Genomic DNA, 20,708 nt, shown 5'->3' with positions numbered 1-20,708 from the left:
GTGTTGAAAACTATAACTAATTTCTAAAAAGAATTAAGTGAGGTTAATAGTCGATCAGAAAGAATTTACATTCATATCTTAATCAACAGGTGTTGATATTTTGATTCCCATGCGAAAGCGACATCAAGAAAAAGCTAACTACTACCTTGACTTATTTTTCCAAATACTATTTAAAAATGTTAATTGTTCGTAGAAATACGAAGTGCAATCAAATTATAGTTTGTCCCACAATTCGTAAATTCCTTTGAGCAAATGTATAATTTTGGTTTGTCATAATATTTCTAAGTCAGAGAATATACCAAGAAAATCCTCGTGATCAAGTCATATCTCCAATTTCTAAACATGAATTGATGCCGTATTTGGTTAACTTACGACACTAACAAAAGTTAAAATCAAACAAGTCCTAATAAAAAAAGTCCACCTTTCCCTATCTTTTTACACACAAATGATTTTTATTAGGCAAATGTTAGATTGAGGCGGAGATGGAGAGAGTGTGTGTTGCGATCGGAACGGAGGGGTTGGACGGCTTCTCGACGCTGCAGTGGGCCCTGCGCCGTTGGGCCAATCATCGCATCCGAATACTCATCCTTCATGCACCAAACGCCTCCTACAAACACTACGTCTACACGCCATGTATGATGTACTTTACTCATTCTTCATCTCTTCCTTAACCATAATTAATAACCGTTCCCGTTCACAGTTGGGAAGCTGCGGAGCACCTCAGTCAGCGAGAACAAGTTGAAGCTTCTCGACAAAACCGAGGAAGCCAAGACGGATGCAATCCTTGCTCAATACATAGCCTTTTGCGGCAAGGTTCAAATTTTTTTTTTTTTTTTGGTTTTACAAAAATATGTATGAGTTGTAGTGATTATTTGAAGTGGTAGGTTGAGGCAGAGGTGATGAAAATAGAGATACATGATGAGAAGCCTTTGCACAAGCATATAGTGGAAGCCATTTCAAGCCTCGGGATATCCAAACTAGTCCTCTCATTGGCCTACATCAAGGCTTCATCACCGTAACGCACACTCTTGCTCGCTCTCTCTTCTTCGTCTTCTTTTGTTAGTGTTTATAGGTGGCGCGTCGCCTGATATGTAGGAAATCGAGGGGGGCGATAAGCGGGACGTTCTATGTCCTTCGCAATAAGCCTAGATCGTGCGAGGTGTTTGTGATATGCCAAGGCCAGAGAGTCGTTTTGAGAGACGAGGAGGAAGATGACAAGGGTGTTACGAGGATGTTTACAGACACGTCTGCCCCGGCCCGGTGGGAGAACTGCAGGGATGAAATGGAGCAGTATGCAGATGAATTGCTGTCTCTGCATCAAGTTGAAGGAGAGATGGATGTAGGTTGTTTAACACAAATAAGCATACCACAAAATATGGTAAGCAGGAGTAATAATTTTAGATCTTTCCTCTTTTTGACTTTAATTCCACATATTTCGCCTTCAATTTCTTTTTCTTTTTTGACTCTTGTTTGTGGTTAGGTATTCATAATTATGGTTTCTCATTATTTGATGTATGTCTAATCAGGGTTATATTATATATCAAACTAATTTTAAAAACGTTAGACGCCAAACGCATGATTATAAAATAGCGCGGAGTTCATTACCACTTTATTTGTAGTTCAATATAGAAAATTCCGAAATTTAAAAGCATTGACATCATCTGACATGATCAAATTTATAAAAATCATACTAGTATTTAAAAATTATGTAGGGTGCTGCAGCGAGAATCGAGCATCTCGAACGCACAATGCGGGATGCACAAGGCACAATCCAGCTGAACAGGAAGATAGCAAATATTGCTAAAGTGAGGCGCGAGAAGGCGAAAAGGGCGACTATCATATGCAATGCACGGGTAAAACTGTGCTTCTGAATCGTACTTGCAAGAAAAATAGTTCTCACTCCATCATTCAGAACAAAAACTACTATGTTTTCCACAGGCTGAGGAGCTTCAGACCTGCATCCAAGCAGAAATCCTAAAGAAGGTTGAACTTAACAAAACACTCGACAGCACGAGGGAGGAAATACTGGAACTTGAGTGCGAACTGCACGAGAAAAGAAGCAAGCTCGACTCGAATGTTGAGCTTCAGAAGGAACTCTCCCTCAAGCTTCATCAGTCATCATCTGCTAGAGCAGGTGCTGACCTTCAGCTAGAGAAGGCAGTCAAAACAAGAGCTGAAATGGTGACAGAAATCGAGGAGCTCAGAAAGCAGAAGAATGTCTTACAGCGCAGGATCGAGTTCTGCATAGAAAAGGATGCAATAGCAAAAGTATCAAGATCGAATGGCTCTGGATTCGGTTTCAGAGAGTTCTCTCCTGAAGAAATAATAGCTGCCACTGAAGATTTCTCAGAGCGTTTCAGGGTGAATCGTGGGAAGAATGTGTATAGGGGCCGAATCAATCAATTAGCGGTCGCTATTAAATTGCATGATCCAGCAGACGAGCAGTCCCTGGAAGATTTCACAAACAAGGTTATGTATAAATAAGCATAGTTGCAGAACTTGTATAAAAGAAATTACTTCATGGAAATGATGCTAACAATTAGCTTCGAATTGCAGGTGAAACTTCATAGTCAAGTACAGCACCCTAATATACTAGCTATGATCGGCTTCTGCTCTCAGCGGAGCTGTATCGTTTATGAGTACATGCACAACGGTACCTTACATGATGCATTGTTTTCAACTGGAAGAAGCTGGAAACGAAAGCACCAGCCTCTAGCCTGGCATGCTCGGGTACGTATTGCAGCTGAAATCTGCTCAGTTATAGGTTTCCTTCACAAGGTCAAGCCTAATCCAATTGCCCATGGTAACTTGAAACCCTCCAAGATTCTCCTAGATAGGTTTGATGTTGCAAAAATATACGGCCTAAAGTGTCCTTGGTCGTACGACAAGCCTGATATCACATTAGACATCCGGGCTTTTGGGAATTTGGTGTTGCAACTTCTGACAGGTAATTACTGGAGTGCAATAGGGGATCCTGCTGCAGCAATTGAAAATTTGGATGGTACGGCTGGAGAATGGCCGATGGATTTGGCTATTGAACTTTCCAATATCGCAAGTAGGTGTCTGTCTAAGAACATAGCTGAAGAATTCATCACAGCAATGTTGGTAACAGATATGAATGATGTAAAGAGAAGAGCTGACCAGCTAGTCGGCAACAGAGAGTCATCTGTGCCTAGTGAAAAGGCTGCTGGAGCAGAGGACTCGTGCAATGTCTCTGAAGTTTTCTTTTGTCCGATCTATCGGGTAATATGCCATCAGCTGATCGGACACTTAGAAAGAAACCATACTCTTTCATTATTCTCACTGCTTCTCATTTGCAGGAAGTGATGCAGAATCCACATCTTGCTGCAGATGGCTTTTCCTACGAATTGGAAGCCATCGAGGAGTGGCTGAAAACAGGACATGATACATCACCCATGACTAACTTAAGGCTGAAGCACAAGCTCCTAGTTCCAAATCACACTCTGCGGTCTCTCATTGAGGACTGCAGAAAAAAAAGATAGACTGCATCCGTATCGCCAAGGAACTGAAGGTGTTAACACTCCACTGTCACATTACATTCTTTTTTTTTCAGTGAAAATTATATATTCTGTGACGGGAGCTAGGAAGAAACCCCTACCTGTATATTAGACAAACAATGAAGGAACACTCAAACTGGAGAGAAGAACAATCAGAGTTAGGCATAAAAGTACTTTTTTTTTTCTGGATCCCACAACGAGCATTATATTTGAAGCACAGCATTCATAACTTGAAATTATATAGTAGAAGTTAGATGCTAGATCTCTTATAATTTTAAATAGGAACCACAAATACTTGGACAGAATTTGAAGTAATCCACTTTTGTGTAAGCTGTCACTTTGATTGAATGTTGAATGTCACTGGATCATCAGAGGAGATCAGTGTGCATTATTAGAGCACACATCAAGAATGTATCCAAACACATATTTTCATAATTGTTTCCAGAATAACAACATCAATTCAATGCACCAAACCATCAATTTTCAACATCTCGTCCAGACAAGTCAAATTCAATTACTCAAAATATCTTTCACAAATGCTCGAAACATTTCCACCACACACGTATAAGAGGATGCCTCAGCAGAATCGGTATAGCTATATACGAAGTTGGGAAAATATAAACTGCTAATACTAACACTGAGAAATCTCAAAGAGGCTACAAAAATGTACTAACAATGAGCTTCTTCTTAAAGAGTAAACTAATCCATACTTCAAATTCTGTGAGTAAACAAGCAAGTTTGATTCTTTCTCCACAAATGCAATACGAAACAAATACAATGGTCTATTAAACCCAAGAAACAAGGATTATGTCAAAGCCACATGAAATCCCCAAATCAACGAATGCCCTAATGTAAACACACCAATTTCAATCTTCTAAGCTTATCAACACCATCAATGAAACAGATATTCACATCACATTAAACACCATATCCAAAATATACATAGCCAAACTAGTTCCACTATTATATAATCCCTAATTTCTTTGCATAATAATAAGCAAAAAACAGCTATTTTGAGGGTACCAAAAGCGAAGAAGAAGAAGAAGAGTATAAGCGCGCGAGGCGATCTTGCTGTTCGGCGTACTGGCGGCGGAGGTAGGATTCGAGGATCTCCATAACGCGGACGAACTTTCTCATCTCATCGAGGCAGCAGCTGAGCTCAGCTTCCCGTGCCCTAGCTCGCTCCAGCCGTGCTTCCGTCTCCGCCAGCCGATCCCTCAGATTCTCCACCGCCATCACCCTGTCTTCGTTCTCCTGCGGCGGCGGCGTCTCGAAACGGTCATCTCTCGTCGGCGGCCGGTCGTTGCCGTAGCACATGGTTCAATTGCAGCTTCGTCGAGTTGTACCTTGATTTCGTCTGAGAGTTGTACCTCAATTGCAAGGGCACGACATAATCTATATCATTAGCAAAACCTAATTGACATTATTGCCCTTATATGACGTGAATATTCTGCTTAAATAAATCCAATCAATGAGCAGTAGTACTAATTAACGTTTTACCAATCCAAATTAAATATTATTTCTAATTAAACAAATTTAATTGTTTTATCATGAATTAATAATAGTTGTTTTTTAGGTAAAATACTCCATCCGTCCTAAAAAAATAGACTAACTTGTAAATGACACGGGCTTCAGTGTGCAATTTATAAAGTATGAGAGAGATAGAAAAAAGTAAGAAAGAGATGAGAAAAAAGTAGTGGAATGAGTGTTAGTAGATTATGAGGTCCACATTATAAATGATGTGTAAGATTATTATTCGTTAAAATTTTTCCATATTTAGACTTGGTTTAATTTGGTAGACTACCTAAAGACTAAAAATAGTCTACTTTTTTTAGGACGGAAGAAGTACTCCTCCACCGAATAAAGTTACGTGCATTTTCCATTTTCATCTGTCCTATAAAAAAACTAATAATAATATGGATCACACTATTCACTAACACTATATTTATCCTTCCTCGACCTGTCTTACTTTATTAATTTTATCTTAATTTTCGTGCCATATCATACGCCTATATTTTTTTGAGACGAAGAGAGTATATGTTTAAATGTCTTATCATAATGAACTCGAATCCAAAACTTTTGATTTTAGACATTACCACACTATCACCAACAGGCTCACACACCCTTGAATCAATTACCATCGAATCATATAAACACACAAAGAAGAGAAATTTAAAAGTACTATCCACTTTTGTTTTGTCAAGAAAAACATACAAATTGAATTTCCTGTACATGAGAGCAAAGTACACAAAAAGAGTGATACAAAAACAAAAAAAGAGTCAAGAGGAAGAAGAGGAGTTATTACTCGAGGAAAAGCGAATCCCAGCTCTAAGGACCTGGTATTTCCTACTCGGATGCATGCAAGAGAAGATAGAAGTCTTAGGCTTCTTAGATTGCGACTTACTCCCAAAGATGAAGGAACTAAGTGGCACCTTACTCTTCCTCTCCGACCGCACCGATTGTATCCCAAACTCTTCATCAAGCAGCGTCATCGTTTTTTGTATCTGCAGCTGCAGCATGCTTACGTGGTCGAGCCCCGCCTCCAGCTCCTCCCTCACCTTCTCATTCTCCTGCTTCATGTTTAGCACTTCCCCTTGCAGCTTGGCCGCCTGGTGGCTGCCGAATCTGATCTCGTCCCACTCCACGCCCTCCCTCAGCGCCTTCGTTATCTCCTCTTGTATGTTACACAAAGACGAGGATCTGCTCCTGAGTTCCTCCTTCAGCGGCACGCTCTGCTCCAGCCACACTGTCAGCTCGCTCTCTATATCCCTTAAATGCTTGAAAATTGGCACCACTTCCGATTTCAGCTGCTGCGTCCCGTCTGTCTTGCGCCTCTCGCGCAGCTTCGACATCTCCTCGTCCAGGTCCCTCACTTCCGTCTTGAACTTTTGTATTTGGTGGAACGCGGTGCTGAATCTGAACCAGAAGTCCAAGTTCTCGTCCAGTATCGCGTCTATGTCTGCCCGGAGCTTCTCCTCGACCAGCGTCAGCGAGGGGCTCCTTGCCATGTACACTGTCGCTGTCTCGTTCTTCTCGTTCATGTCCTTTGTCACGCTTGCGCCTTCCTCTTCTTTATCATTTTCGGAGATCTCTTCGTTGAGCCTTCTGCGGAGGTTCGTGATTTCTTGGTCTCGTCTTGAGATGGCTTTCCTGAGCTCCCTCATTTGTATGGTGGTGTCGAAGTGGCTGTCCCTTTCCTTCATCTCCACCTCGTTCAGTCTCTTCTTCACCTCTTTGTAGTTTCTTAGGATTGTGGTGTATTCTTTTAGGAGGATCTTCTCTCTATCCTCCATTCCGCTGAGGAGAATTTGTTGCCAACTGTAGTCGTCTTCTTCTTTCTCCTTCGCCTCGGCCTTGGCTTTGTGTCTTGGAGAATTTTCGGATTCCTCCTCGAGTATCTTCTGTATTGTTTTTCGCCCCGAGAATGATGTTGCCTTTCTTACCACGTTCTCCGCGTGTTCCTTCTCTTGCGTGGATGTCAAACTTCTTCGCATCTTCTTCACGTTTACTTCCTCTTCTTCTTCTTCATCTTCTACACTCGGTGCTTCTCTTACATCTTTAAACTCATCTTCATCTTCTTCTCCTTCGTCTTCTTTCACACTACTATGTTTTGTCTCTGTGGCGCGGCCACCATCATCTACATCAGCCTCCTCATCTCCCTTCAAACTGTTGGGCATCTCATCCTCGGCCGGTTTCTCATCCTCGACATTGCTTGACAGATTATCATCGACATCTGTCAATTGTTTCACAACATCGGGAGAAGGCTCAAGATCATCGTCGGGCTTGACACTCGTGAGCTTCTCCGCAAGAGTATCGATGCTGGTTTTGGCCTTGGCGAAATTGGTTTGAAGAGTATTGTTGCGGCTCTCTACATTCTTATTCAAATCTTGCACCTTGTTCAGCTGCTCCTCCATCTGAATCACCTTGGAGCTCAGCCCCTGAGTGTCCCCGCCGAGGCTCTCGTTCTCCTCCTCCAAGCTCCTGATCTGCGTGTTAAGGTCATCGTTCTCGGCCCTCAGCGTGTTGACAAGAACCGTCTGAGATGACACAGCCGTCTCTAACGTGATCACCTTATTCACCAAAACATCAATCTTTTCTGCTAGCTGAGTGGCAGAGAGACTAGCCAACGAGTTTGTGTCCAAGTTCTCCTCTAGTTTCTCGGGCAGCTCCTCGAGCTCTTTGGTCTCCTGCAGCAAAGCAGCCACGTCTTTACTGAACTCACGTGATGAATCCTGTGCACCATCTGTTTGCTCGAGACTGTACTTCTCCCTGAGAGACTGCAATCGCTCACACGCGGCCTCAATCCTCTCGTACTCATCCATCGCTTCGATAGCAGTCTTCTCCTGCTTCTCCTGCAGCATGGCCAAGGTCTCTTGGCATGACTTGAGAGCCGCCTCGGCCATGAGCGTCCGAGCCTCATCATCTTCGATCACAATATCCATACTGAACTCATCCTGTAACCTAGAAATCCTTTGCTGCATTTCCATCACCTGGCTCTCAATTCCCCAATACTTACCAATCCCACTCTCGTAAGAGCTCTTCACAAACTCCTTCATAGTCTGCAACGACAGAATCTCCTTCTGCAGCTTGTTGATCTCTTCAACTGCCTCCTCCTTGGTGAGGCCGGACTCGACAACTGGCTTCTGGCGCGTATGAGCCGCCTTCATCTTCTTGGCCTGGACCTGCTTGGAGGCCTTGGAAATGATGGTCTTGAGATCTCTAATGGGAGCCTTGGGGACTTGGGGGATCTTGGACATGTTGATCTCCGGGACGACGAAGTTGTCGGGCATCTTGGGGAGGACGTCGTCGTCGTCCGCCATGCCAAACTGGACCTGCTCGGGGAAGACGGTTGCAATGGTGTGGTTGGCATTTTGGAAATCTTTCGATAAAAGGTCGTAGCGGTCAGCTAGGGATCGGAAGACCTTGTAGGCCTCCTCCACGGCGCAGATGAGCTCGGGCCGCCTGCGGTAGTACATCTCCGCCCTCTTCGCGAACGAGTCCCCATCGCCTTCTATCAACTGGAGCATGCCATGTACCTTCTCTTCCATGTCTGCACACGCAACAACAGAGTTGTGATATATGCAAAACTCAATCTTATACTATGCAGAACTCTATATTATTGCAAAACACAAAACCACACTACGAAGATCATTTTTTGATATTACCAATATCATTCTTAGTCTGTATTTAGGTCATCATATTAAGCATGACCATGCTATCAGACCTAAAATGATTTTACAAAGACGTCTGTATTTTTCATATTCGGATTTTATAAAATGACCTAAAACAAACTAATCATGACGGGTTCGACAGTTCGGCACTAGAAATTAGTTCGACATTATAACCCCACAACAACAAATACTATTTATCTTGATCATGATCAACAAATGCAATAGTAATAAAATTGTATATGGTGTGACCTTGTAGGCTCTGTTCGAGCCATTTGGATTGCTTGGTGCGAATGTGGCTGGCCCACCACCAGGAATAAGCATGGTTCGCAGCTCTCTGCAACATCTCTGATCTCTCCCTTCTTACACGATTGAAATGGGACAGATCAACAACAATCAAACTCAAAAATACGTCTCTGTTTTGTTTTTCATCACAATTTTGGGTGAAGACATCACGATTTGGTTGAACGGTTAGGAGGAATTTTCGGTGCACAATCTATTTTAAGAATCTCAGCTTCCACATTAATATAACAATTTTGCCTACGTGACACCCATTGCCATTTCAAACAAGCTGGCACCTCTTTTTGCCTTTCCACACTTTCTCCACAACTCATTTACACCCATGTATACAACACTTTCTTGTACGAATTCTTTTTTAATTTTTAAATTTCTTTTTTTTTTTTTTATTATTTTGCTTTCAAACTCATTAAGGTAATGTTAAACCGATTATTATTTGGTAATAAGATTGTAGATGAAACATGATATGTAAGTATGTAACATAAATCTAGTTAGGAATGATGAATGCAGAAACGAATTTGGCAAAATAATGATACTCGACATATATATCAAGTATGCGTATCGACGTTTCGATTCCATTTGATTTAGCTCACTTTTGAGTAATTAGTTGAGTATTATAACTTCTGCAAAAATGCAGGTATTTTGCCAAAGATGGCAATCACATACTCTACTTACTCTAAGCTACATTAATTAATACATAAATTTTTTTTGTTTCAAAAATTAATACATAATTTAATTTGTAAAATATTTCCCGTTTAACAAATAAATCCTACTCTGAGCTATATTAGGTACACAATTTAATTGGAAAAATATTTCTCATTCAACCAATAGATCACGTGAATTGCATTGGAATAAAATCGGGAGATGAAGAGTTTTGACATCACGAAGGGCACAAAGCCCATGCACTACTTATAATATGACTGCTGTGGAAAATAGGGAGGAGTAGTTGTAATTATTGAAGAGTTTGTAGTCGGTGATAAAGTTGAAAAATGTATAATTAGTTGCTCACTTCAACGTGAAAATAGAATATTTTGCATAAATTATTATCATGACACATTGACACCAAAATGTTACTGCTAAAGCGTTTTTATTAATTCAAAATTTATTGGAAAGCGAAAAACAAAAGGTGTACGGGAGCTTACACACAACATAATTCAAAAAATAAACTCGTATAACGACTTGGATTTTAAAAGAGGCATACTAAAAATCAATGTTGGATGTATCTCGCACGTCAATCAATTTAAAATATTCCATCCGCTCCCATAGAAATAGATTATTTGAGATCGGTACGAGTTTTAATATTTGGAGTAATTGATAAAGTAAGAAACAAGAAGAAAAAATAGTTGAAAATTCTATAGTGGATTGTGGAGTCATAAATAATAAAGGAAAAAGAAGAAGAAAAATATTTCTATAAATAGATTTAAATTATTTCTATGAAATGGACGAAAAAAGAAAATACGATATATTTCTATAAAACGGGGGAATATGAAATTATTGGAAGAGTGGGACTACTTTGCTAATAATCTATCATGAAAGATTCACAAAATATCAAGCAAATTCTGCCAACCAACCAAGAATTTCTCTGCACATGTTTCCTTTTCACAGCTTTCTAGATTAACTAGCGGACACCGGTCCTAGATTAACAGAAAGCGTCCCTTGATAGAAATGTTAGACTATAAAGTAAAAGGTAGGTTTTTTTTTTTTTTCCCTAATGAGTTGCCTCAAAAGGTAGGTTAGACTAGAGATGCCTAAGGTTTTCGGTTCTGGCGGTTAATCGTGGAATCGTAATCACCGGTTCCGGTTTCTAACCGGAACTGTGACTTTTTTCTTGAACCGGAATCGCCATATTTTGAACCGTGGGCCGGTTCCGGTTTCAAATTTTACGAACCGAAACCGTGTCGGAACCGTCAGTTCCAAACCGGAACCGTGAAAAACCGTCGGAAAACCGTGAAACTAAGCTGGAACTGTGAAAAATTGCCGGAAACCGGCGGTTCGGAACCGTGAAAAACCGTTAAAAACCATCGGAAAACCGGCAGTTCCAAACCGGAACCGGAACCGCCGGTTTTTTAACCGGAACCGGAACCGTGAAATAGCCTCACGGTTCGGTTCCGGTTCCACATTTCCCGAAACCGGAACCGGCGGTTCCGAACCGGAACCGCCGGTTTACGAACCGTGGGCATGTCTAGGTTAGACACTAAGACTCTATAGTGTTTTCACACTAACATTATGACTGATAATTTTTGACCTGATACAATAATCTGATACAAATTCGTATAAAAATAATGGATTTAGTCTAATTTTATTGAGTCCGTATTCTTATTGGGTTGATCCGTTAAGAGCCCAAAAATCTTAAGTTGGGTTTGGGTTAAATGCGGATAACCCATTAAGAAATATTATTATTCTTTTAAATAATTCTTTACTTTAGTTATTTAATATTTTTTTAAATCGGGTTTTAATCTTGAAAAGTGAAGTGAATTTTTATCATGTAAATCAAGTAAAAAGAGTCATGCTTTCATATTAGAGTGGAATATTTTATTAAATTCCCATGTAATAAAAATGAATTAAAACCATCAAAGTAAAGTAAAAAGAATCATTAAATATCACTGGAAAAAAATGAATCGTTGGTAACTGAATTTTAACTTTTATACTCTAGCTATAGTTTTAACTTTAAATATTAAAAATATTAAATTGAGCCCAAATCCTTCTCGTTTCATTTTTCACGTCAATATTTAGTCTTCGTATTATATTTTCTTGTACTTTAGTAATTTTACTGTTAGCTTACGATTATATACATTTTACCGTTATTAAAGTTAGGAGTTTTTAATTACATTACCTTTGTAATTTATTAAATTTAATTATTACAATTATCAATACATTTTTTCTTTCTTTTACCTATTGTTATTTAATTTACGTATTTTTTTTATATCATCCTATTCACCATATTGGGTTAAAACATATTGGGCTAAAATAGGATAGTTAGGAATTGCGGGCTAAAATAGGATAGTTAGGAATCTCCGTTTATGTCGTTATGGTTAGTGTTCTTTCATGATAGAATATGAGAAATAATCATTTATTGCTTAACGGTTGCGGGGTGACCTTTTCTGTATACACATTAATTAGAAAGAGTATAGTGTGTCGTTATATGTCATTGGTTGACCAACGACTTTTCTGAGCTACAAATTAGTTAACTGACAAATGATGGAAAATGTTTGTTATCATTAACGTTGTCGAATGATATTTTTGTCATAAAAGTAGTTTCGGCATTTGTGTCGTTATTAGTTGGTTGTTGGACCTGGCCATGCAATAACCTGTCTATTTTCACGACAAAAGATAGATAATCTTTGGTTATACTGTTATATATTATCGAGTACTTATTATACATACTCAACGAATCTAAAATAAATATACAAATAATTTATTAATTTTAATACAAACTATTTCACTATTTATACCATTATATATTATCGAGTAATCATTATATACATGGAATGAATCTATAATAGTAAATAAATAATTTATGTCTTTTAACATACAAACTATTTCATTGTTTACACTAATATAGAGTAATCATTATACACACACAACAAATTTATAATAGAAAATAAATAATTTATATCTTTTATAAAACAAACTATTTCATTTAGTAGAAGATATATTGGTACACAATGTTCAACACTCCCATTACAAATACTAGAAAAAATCAATTATTTAAAATTATACGAGTACATCTTAAAAAAAAGTGTATTCTATTTTATCAGCGTATATATCTCTATTTAAATTCATATTTTGTCTCTATCTAATCCTTATTCAAAATTATATTCCTTGAAAAAATATGGGTCCATGAGGGAGAGAAGTTGTAACTGAAATTATATACCTGAAAAGCAACATCAATTAACTCTATTCCTATCTATATTCCGTCTTGTTATGAAATAAATAATATTTCATGGGAAAACGACAAACTTCTTCATCATGTTAACTCAATGCATACTCAGATTTCGTTGAAATGCTTGAGTTGTAACTGCCATGCAAACATATATCCCAATGCAACATTATTATTATTAATATAAATGGTATCTCTCTTTTATATACGGAGTGTGAATTATCAAAGTGTTATGTATTGCTCTTTCCCTTATTATGTGACCCATTTTTTTCGTTTTCATTCGTCCCTTATTAATTGTCCAATTTTATTTTTGCTACTTTTGATCGTGAACCTCACATTCCACTATCTATTTTAGTAAATCTTTACACCCCTATACATCAATTTATTTACCACTTATACCACTACAATTAACAACTTAAAGTGGACCCCATGATCCACTAACTTCAATTTCGTTACTTTTTTCTTCCATCTCTCTTACTTTACCAAATTATGCATTAAAACCCGAGCCGTTTCAAACCTTCCTATTTTTAGAAAACGAAGGGAGTATTATAGAGTAATCATTATACACACACAACAAATTTATAATAGAAAATAAATAATTTATATATTTTATAAAACAAACTATTTCATTGGCAGAAGATATATTGGTACACATTGTTCAACACTCCCATTACAAATACTAGAAAAAATCAATTATTTAAAATTATACGAGTAAATCTTTAAAAAAGTGTATTCTATTTTATCAGCGTATATATCTCTATTTAAACCCTTATTTTGTCTTTATCTAATCCTTATTCAAAATTACATTCCTTGAAAAAATATTGGTCCATGAGGGAGAGAAGTTGTAACTGAAATTATATACCTAAAAAGCAACATCAATTAACTCCATTCCTATCTATATTCTGTCTTGTTATGAAATAATTAATGTTTCATGGGAAAGGACAAACTTCTTCATCATGTTAACTCAATGCATACTCAGATTTCGTTGAAATGCTTGAGTTGTAACTGCCATGCAAACATATATCCCAATGCAACATTATTATTATTAATATAATGGTCTCTCTCTTTTATATACGGACTGTGAATTATCAAAGTGTTATGTTTTGCTCTTTCCCTTATTATGTGTCCCATTTTTTTCGTTTTCGTTCATCCCTTATTAATTGTCTAATTTTATTTTGCTACTTTTGATCGTGAACCTCACATTCCACTATAATACAATTTACTCACATTTCATTATAATACTAAAAATACTTTTTCCAATTCCATTTATTCTTTCAATTCACTTTTTTTTTTTATGATTTCTAAAAGCATGTGGTGGGTCGAAATAAGACAAATATTGACGGACCGAGAAAGTATTTAAATACATTTTAGCCATTCTTTTTAATTTATAGAAAATATAGTTGTTAGTAAGATCTACTCCACATCACATAGTAGTATATATTCAATAAACATGCGCACGAATATACACCCTCAATGTGATAAAGAAAGTAAGTAACCATGTAGTCTGTATATTTACACTCACCATTCCTCCAACATAATATATCACTATATCATAACATAAATCTTAATATCAAGAATGTAAATTAGATTACATCTTAAACATAGAGATTATATTAATATTGTATTAAAGGAGTAAGACAAATGGAAAAATATACTATCAAAAGATATGTCAAATTACATGATTTTTTGTTCTTATCTCATCATCCAGTAGCAAAAAGAGCCATGCTTTCAAATTAGAGTGGAATATTATATTAAATTCCCATGTAGCAAAAATGAAACAAAACCATCAAAGTAAGGTAAAAAAATCAATAAATATCGCTGGAAAAAAATGAATTGTTGGTAACTGAATTTTAATTTTTATACTCTAGCTATAGTTTAGCTTTAAAGATTAAAAATATAAATTGAGCCCAAATCCTTTTCCTTTATTTTTACACGTTAGTATTTAGTCTTCGTATTATAGTTTGTATTATAGTTTCTTGTACTTTAGTAATTTTATTGTTAGCTTACGATTATATACATTTTACCGTTATTTAAGTTAGGAGTTTTTAATTGCATTAACTTTGTAATTTATTAAATTTAATTATTACAATTATAAATACATTTTTTCTTTCTTTTACCTATTGTTATTTAATTTACGTATTTTATTTTTATATCATCCTATTCATCATATTGGGTTAAAACATATTGGGCTAAAATAGGATAGTTAGGAATTGTGGACTAAAATAGGATATTTAGGAATCTCCGTTTATGTCGTTATGGTCAGTATTCTTTCATGATAGAGTATGAGAAATAATCATTTATTGCTTGAGGGGTGACCTTTTCTATATACACATTAATTCCAAAATAGAAAGAGTATATTGTCGTTATATGTCGTTCGTTGACCAACGACTTTTCTAACCTACAAATTTGTTAGCTGACAAATGATGGAATATCATTAACCGTTGCCGAACGAAATATTTGTCATAAAAGTAGTTTCAGCATTTGCATCGTTATTAGTTGGTTGTATCGAGTACTCATTGTACACACTCAACGAATCTAAAATAAAAAATATAAATAATTTATTAATTTTAATACAAACTATTTCACTGTTTATACCATTATAAATTATCGAGTAATCATTATACACATGGAACGAATCTATAATAGTACATAAATAATTTATGTCTTTTAACATACAAACTATTTCATTGTTTATACTGTCATATATTATCGAGTAATCATTATACGCACACAACAAATTTATAATAGAAAATAAATAATTTATATCTTATAACACACAAACTATTTCATTTGGTAGAAGATATATAGGTACACATTGTTTAACACTCTCATTAAAAATACTAGAAAAATCAGTTATTTAAAATTATACGAGTATATCTTAAAAAAAGTGTAGTATATTTTATTAGTGTATATATCTCTATTTAAATCCTTATTTAGTCTCTATGTAATCCTTATTCAAAATATATTCCTTGAAAAAATGTGGGTCCATAAGGGAGAGAAGTTGTAACTGAAATTATATACCTGAAAAGCAACATAAAGTTACTCCATTCCTATCTATATTTTGTCTTGTTAGAAAGTATTTAATGTTTCACGAGAAAAAGACAAACTTCTTATAATGTCAACTCAATGAAATTATACACTATTACTGCAGTAAAGAAAGAAGTAAGAAACCATTTAGTCAGTATATTTAAACTCTCACATTTCATCTAACATAATATATCACTATATCATAATATAAATCTTAATATGAAGTATTTCAATTAGATTGCATCTTAAACATAGAGATTATATTAAAAGGAGTAAGACAAATGGAAAAATATACTATCAAAAGATATGTCAAATTACATGATTTTTTGTTCTCATCTCATCATCCAGTAGCAAAAAGGCCATGCTTTCAAATTAGAGTGGCATATTGCATTAAATTCCACTTAGAAAAAATGAATAAAAACTATGAATGCAAGGTAAAAAGTATTAAATATTGCTAGATAGAAATGAATATTTGGTTAGATGAGTCTTTAGTCACAATAAAATAAAGTATTTGAAGAAAAAAAAATTGTGATATAATTGCATCTGTGCGCAGCCCCTATAAATAAGGGATGAAGCAGCCCCAAAAATTGTGTCCAAGAGAGAGAATTTGCAAATAAAATCAAACTGGTTAGATTTTTCTTGAAAAAAAGAAGTAAAAATGGTGGGCACTGAAGCTGCAGTTGTGATCGAAAGCTCTGTCCCTTCATCTGTTGCTGCTTCCGTGGCTGTGGTTGCGATGGCGGCGGCCGCTGAGGTTGAAGTGATCAACACTACCGAGTCGGAGCTCACTAACCTTGAGATTCAAAGTGTTCCCATTCTCGATTTTGATAAGTATGCATAGTTTTTGTTTTTCTTCATTTTTGCTATTTTTGTTTTATGATCTCTCTTTTTTTTGTAAATTGCGTGCAGTGAGCATTTTATGTGTTTTCTCTCTCTCTCTCTCTCTCTCTCTCTCTCTCTCTCTCTCTCTCTCTCTCTCTCTCTCTCTCTCTCTCTCTCTCTCTCTCTCTCTCTCTCTCTCTCTCTCTCTCTCTCTCTCTCTCTCTCTCTCTCTCTCTCTCTCTCTCTCTCTCTCTCTCTCTCTCTCTCTCTCTCTCTCTCTCTCTCTCTCTCTCTCTCTCTCTCTCTCTCTCTCTCTCTCTCTCTCTCTCTTCATGTATATAGGAGTGTTCAGTTTTGTTTAATTAGTGTTTGTGTTTGATCTATCATTTGCCTGTGTATGCATGCACTAACACACTATTTTTCGCCAATTCTTGATATGTTTTTCAGACATTGAGTGCTACTTCAGTGTGTGTTTTCTTTGCTTCATGTGTGCATTTTTCTCTTTATATTTTGACAAATTAAAGAAATATGGAATTATAATCTCAGGGGTGATCCCACCATGTATGAGGCCTACTGGAAATTAATTGGTGATGATTTCAAAATCACCATTTCATCATCTGAAGCCCTCAGCTACTTCGCCAACCCCAAGAGTTTCTGCTGGTATATGCTCCCTAAACTCGAGCATGAAATCAAGAATCTCCACAATTTGGTCGGAAACGCCGTCGTGGAAGGTCGCCACATCGTGGTTGGGAATGGCTCCAGCCAGCTCATCCAAGCCGCCCTTTACGCCCTGGCCGAACCCCTCGACCCCCCAAGCCCCATCAGTGTTGTGTCCGCGGCTCCCTTCTACTCCGTCAGTCTTTAAATCCCCATCAATTGCCATCGATTGTTTCATTTTAGCTATTGTTTGGATCTAATTAAGTCTTTGTTGGTTGTAGTGCTATCCGCAGATAGCAGACTGTATGAGATCGAGGTTGTTCAAGTGGGGAGGCGATGCTCATGCTTACAACGATGACAAAGCCTACATAGAGATGGTCACTTCACCAAACAATCCTGATGGTGAATTAAGGGGCCCTGTGTTGAAGAGAGCCAATGGAATGCTCGTGCATGATCTTGCATACTACTGGCCTCAATACACGGCCATCACAAATCCTGTTGACCAAAACATCATGCTCTTCACCATGTCGAAATGCACAGGACACGCAGGGTCTAAGATTGGGTAGAGGACCTAAAAATACATTGTTTTCATGGCATTAAATGACATTGTTTATATGTTTTTATATGTGGTTGGGTTCATTTTATTTTTTTGTTGTATGTGAAGGTGGGCGATAGTGAAGGACCCTGATGTGGCAAAACGGATGGTAAGGTTCATGGAAATCAGCACCATTGGGGTGTCCAAGGAAGCTCAACTCAGAGCTATCACCATCTTGGAGATGATCTCCACCAACAGCTGCCCAAATAATTTCTTCGAGTTCGGGCGGTTTGTTATGACTGAGCGGTGGAAGAAGCTACGAGAAGCTCTTCAGGGAACTGATGTTTTGCAGGTCCCTGACTTTCCTCCTCAACACTGCAACTTCAAACAAGACTATAACGAATGCCATCCAGGTAAAGAACGTCTAGCTATTGTTTGACTGTACATTCGCGTTGGTGATAGATATTGTATGATGTTATATGTTTTGAACAGCTTACGCCTGGATGAAGGCCCAAGAGGAAGTCAATCTAGAAGAGGTAATGAAGGAGGAGAAAATTCGAGTACGAGGAGGCGGGACTTTCGGGTGCCCCAGCAATTACGCTAGGCTTAGTATGCTGGGCAGGGATAAAGACGTTGATTTGCTTCTGAAGAGGCTTCCCTCCATTTTTAAACGTCTAGCTCTTTGTACCCTTTGATCGTAGCTTACATCTGTTTCAGCCATGTGGCGTAGAGGTCTCGGTGCTTTGGTGTTTTGTGAGTGCCAAAAATACTCCTCCAAACTTAATTCAATAAAACCCTTTAAAATCTTAATATTCAAAGCCATACATCACAATAAGTACATAATTCTATCATCAACTCTCAAATTGTCAATTATAGTTAAATTTCAAGCTTGAAATAAACCACAGTTACAAGTTCATAGTTCAGTTTAATTCAATAAAATCACTACACAACCAAGTAGTAATATCCTAGAGATATTATCTATCCCAGAATTCCCCTCATCACAACTTTGCTCTTATAGTACTAAATTGGTAGAGTATTACAATGAAATCCAAAATTTCAATGACAAAATTGGATGTTATATATGTATATCAAACTATGAAATCTCACTCACCTTGGTATGGTAGAATGGAATGGGGGTAGAAATGACATTCCTTTGCTTGGTAGTATTTTTTTTTCTTAGAAATCGCTATGCCATTCCACATGAAAATAGTCATTCCTTCCAATTAGCTAAGGAATGACCATTCCATTCCATTTTATTCTCCATTCTTCTAATTTTAAAATTTAATAAAATTATACAACATATTATCTTATTAATATGCTGAGGGACTTGGTGTGAGCGCCTCTTATTATTATTTTTTTAATCGATTTTTCCAATGTGAAATTCTCTCATCTATTCAATGAATTTGTGTCTTTTCTTCATGCCGTTTTATTCTACAACAGTCAAAATCACACCTGCATAACTCTCCGTTTTTTTCCGAATTGAATCTCTATCCAAATCCCCAGCCCTTGTATTCTTTCCCCTACAACAAATTACTTCGTCATTGTTCTCCACCCTCTAAAATTCAGGGCTTATAAATTTAAATTTGGAGTCCGAATTTGGGATAAGTCCAGGAGAGGAGATTGCAGTGATGAAATAGAAACAATCAGAATCATCGGAATTTTGAAAACTAAACAAAACATACGGCCAGGTCAGTTCTTCATTGGAGATTGCAGAGATGGAAGCGACAATAAACGATGATATGTTGTGTGATTTCAGTTTGGAGAGAACTAACAGAGAAATAATTTGAGTTTTTATGTGATAAAAATTCTATTGGTGAGATTTGGATTGTCGTAGAAAAATCAGAATCGAAAAGTTCATGGAAAATTGGAAATGTGCAACAATGAAGAGAAAGATTTCAGATTGGAAAATGGGTGGGTCGAACAACTGTCGAAAATATAGTTATGCATAAATGAATTGATATGATAGAAAATTCACTGGATTCATTAAATTGGGGGATTGTCAAAATCGAGAAGATGGGGAGGATTAAAAATAGATTATTGGTGAATGATAAGGCTAATTTCATGCATGGATTATGAAGATAAATTCTGTGATTTCCAGGGTCTAACAAGGTTTTATAAGTCAAGGTTTTATAAGTCAAGTGTGTAAAGAAATTGTCAGATCCAGGAAGAAGGAGAGGATCACCTGGAGAAGTAAGCTGGTAGAGAAAGTGAGCAGAAAAGAGGAGGAGTTTACCAGACGAAGGAGCATCCGAAAGGAGGGCAAAATGGGAAGCACAAGGAAGAATCTAGAAGCTCCATCCCTTATAAATAAGAGCACACACCCAACATGAGGGGATCCGTGTTTTTCACCATCAGCTCTTAGCTCAGCCTTTCGCATTCTCTACACACACTGTTTAGGGGAATCATTCTAGGGGTTTACGGTTCAGAAATTTATCGGTCGTTGTGTAACACCGTCTCCACGAGAGGCGAAGATACAATCTCTTTACCTGCTTTCTGTTTATGTTTCTGGATTTTCCGAGACTTCGCTGTTCGAAGTTCGGTCGTATTTTTCTCAGTTTCTGTTGGATATTGCACTACTTGCTATGGAATTTGTTGCTTTGGTTTCGTTTTACGTTATAGTTGCATTTTCTGTTTACTTTTGATGCTTATTGGTGATTGATCTGAGTTTGAAGTTTAAATTGCGTGGAGATTTGTAGTTGATCGGCTGAATTTGGTTAAATCTGTGAGATCGGAGATGGAATTAGTTGTGGTTTGTTGTGGATGGCTTGGATCTGGAGTGGATGAAGCATCCAGTGTTTGGATCT

At 37.1% G+C, this 20,708-nt stretch overlaps 4 protein-coding genes across 4 annotated transcripts; 2 read left to right on the top strand and 2 right to left on the bottom strand.

The window, feature by feature from the left end:
- The first annotated feature begins 450 nt into the window (after positions 1-450).
- Positions 451-3,710, top strand: LOC125215341 (putative U-box domain-containing protein 50). Its single transcript, XM_048116728.1, has 8 exons — positions 451-633; positions 701-813; positions 885-1,015; positions 1,096-1,378; positions 1,713-1,853; positions 1,939-2,469; positions 2,557-3,243; positions 3,321-3,710. The coding sequence occupies exons 1-8, from the start codon at positions 483-485 to the stop codon at positions 3,501-3,503; spliced, it is 2,220 nt and encodes a 739-aa protein (XP_047972685.1). The 5' UTR covers positions 451-482; the 3' UTR covers positions 3,504-3,710.
- A 704-nt stretch (positions 3,711-4,414) lies between these two features.
- On the bottom strand, positions 4,415-4,911 carry LOC125215342 (protein SKIP34-like). The gene has a single exon (XM_048116729.1). It carries the CDS (start codon positions 4,833-4,835, stop codon positions 4,527-4,529), a length of 309 nt encoding a protein of 102 aa, XP_047972686.1. The 5' UTR covers positions 4,836-4,911; the 3' UTR covers positions 4,415-4,526.
- Positions 4,912-5,680: 769 nt separating this feature from the next.
- On the bottom strand, positions 5,681-9,156 carry LOC125212770 (kinase-interacting protein 1-like). Its single transcript, XM_048113020.1, has 2 exons — positions 8,939-9,156; positions 5,681-8,568 (listed from the first exon to the last, which is right to left on the bottom strand). The coding sequence occupies exons 1-2, from the start codon at positions 9,030-9,032 to the stop codon at positions 5,798-5,800; spliced, it is 2,865 nt and encodes a 954-aa protein (XP_047968977.1). The 5' UTR covers positions 9,033-9,156; the 3' UTR covers positions 5,681-5,797.
- Positions 9,157-16,548: 7,392 nt separating this feature from the next.
- Positions 16,549-18,671, top strand: LOC125210498 (tryptophan aminotransferase-related protein 1-like). The gene is made up of 5 exons (XM_048110047.1): positions 16,549-16,721; positions 17,259-17,565; positions 17,651-17,931; positions 18,034-18,317; positions 18,397-18,671. Exons 1-5 carry the CDS (start codon positions 16,549-16,551, stop codon positions 18,597-18,599), a joined length of 1,248 nt encoding a protein of 415 aa, XP_047966004.1. The 3' UTR covers positions 18,600-18,671.
- The last annotated feature ends 2,037 nt before the right edge of the window (positions 18,672-20,708 follow it).

Source organism: Salvia hispanica, chromosome 3, assembly GCF_023119035.1.
Source record: "Salvia hispanica cultivar TCC Black 2014 chromosome 3, UniMelb_Shisp_WGS_1.0, whole genome shotgun sequence".
NCBI classification, from domain to species: Eukaryota; Viridiplantae; Streptophyta; class Magnoliopsida; order Lamiales; family Lamiaceae; genus Salvia; species Salvia hispanica.
Note: the sequence above shows the minus strand (reverse complement) of the source record. Positions and strands in the feature narration are given on the sequence as shown.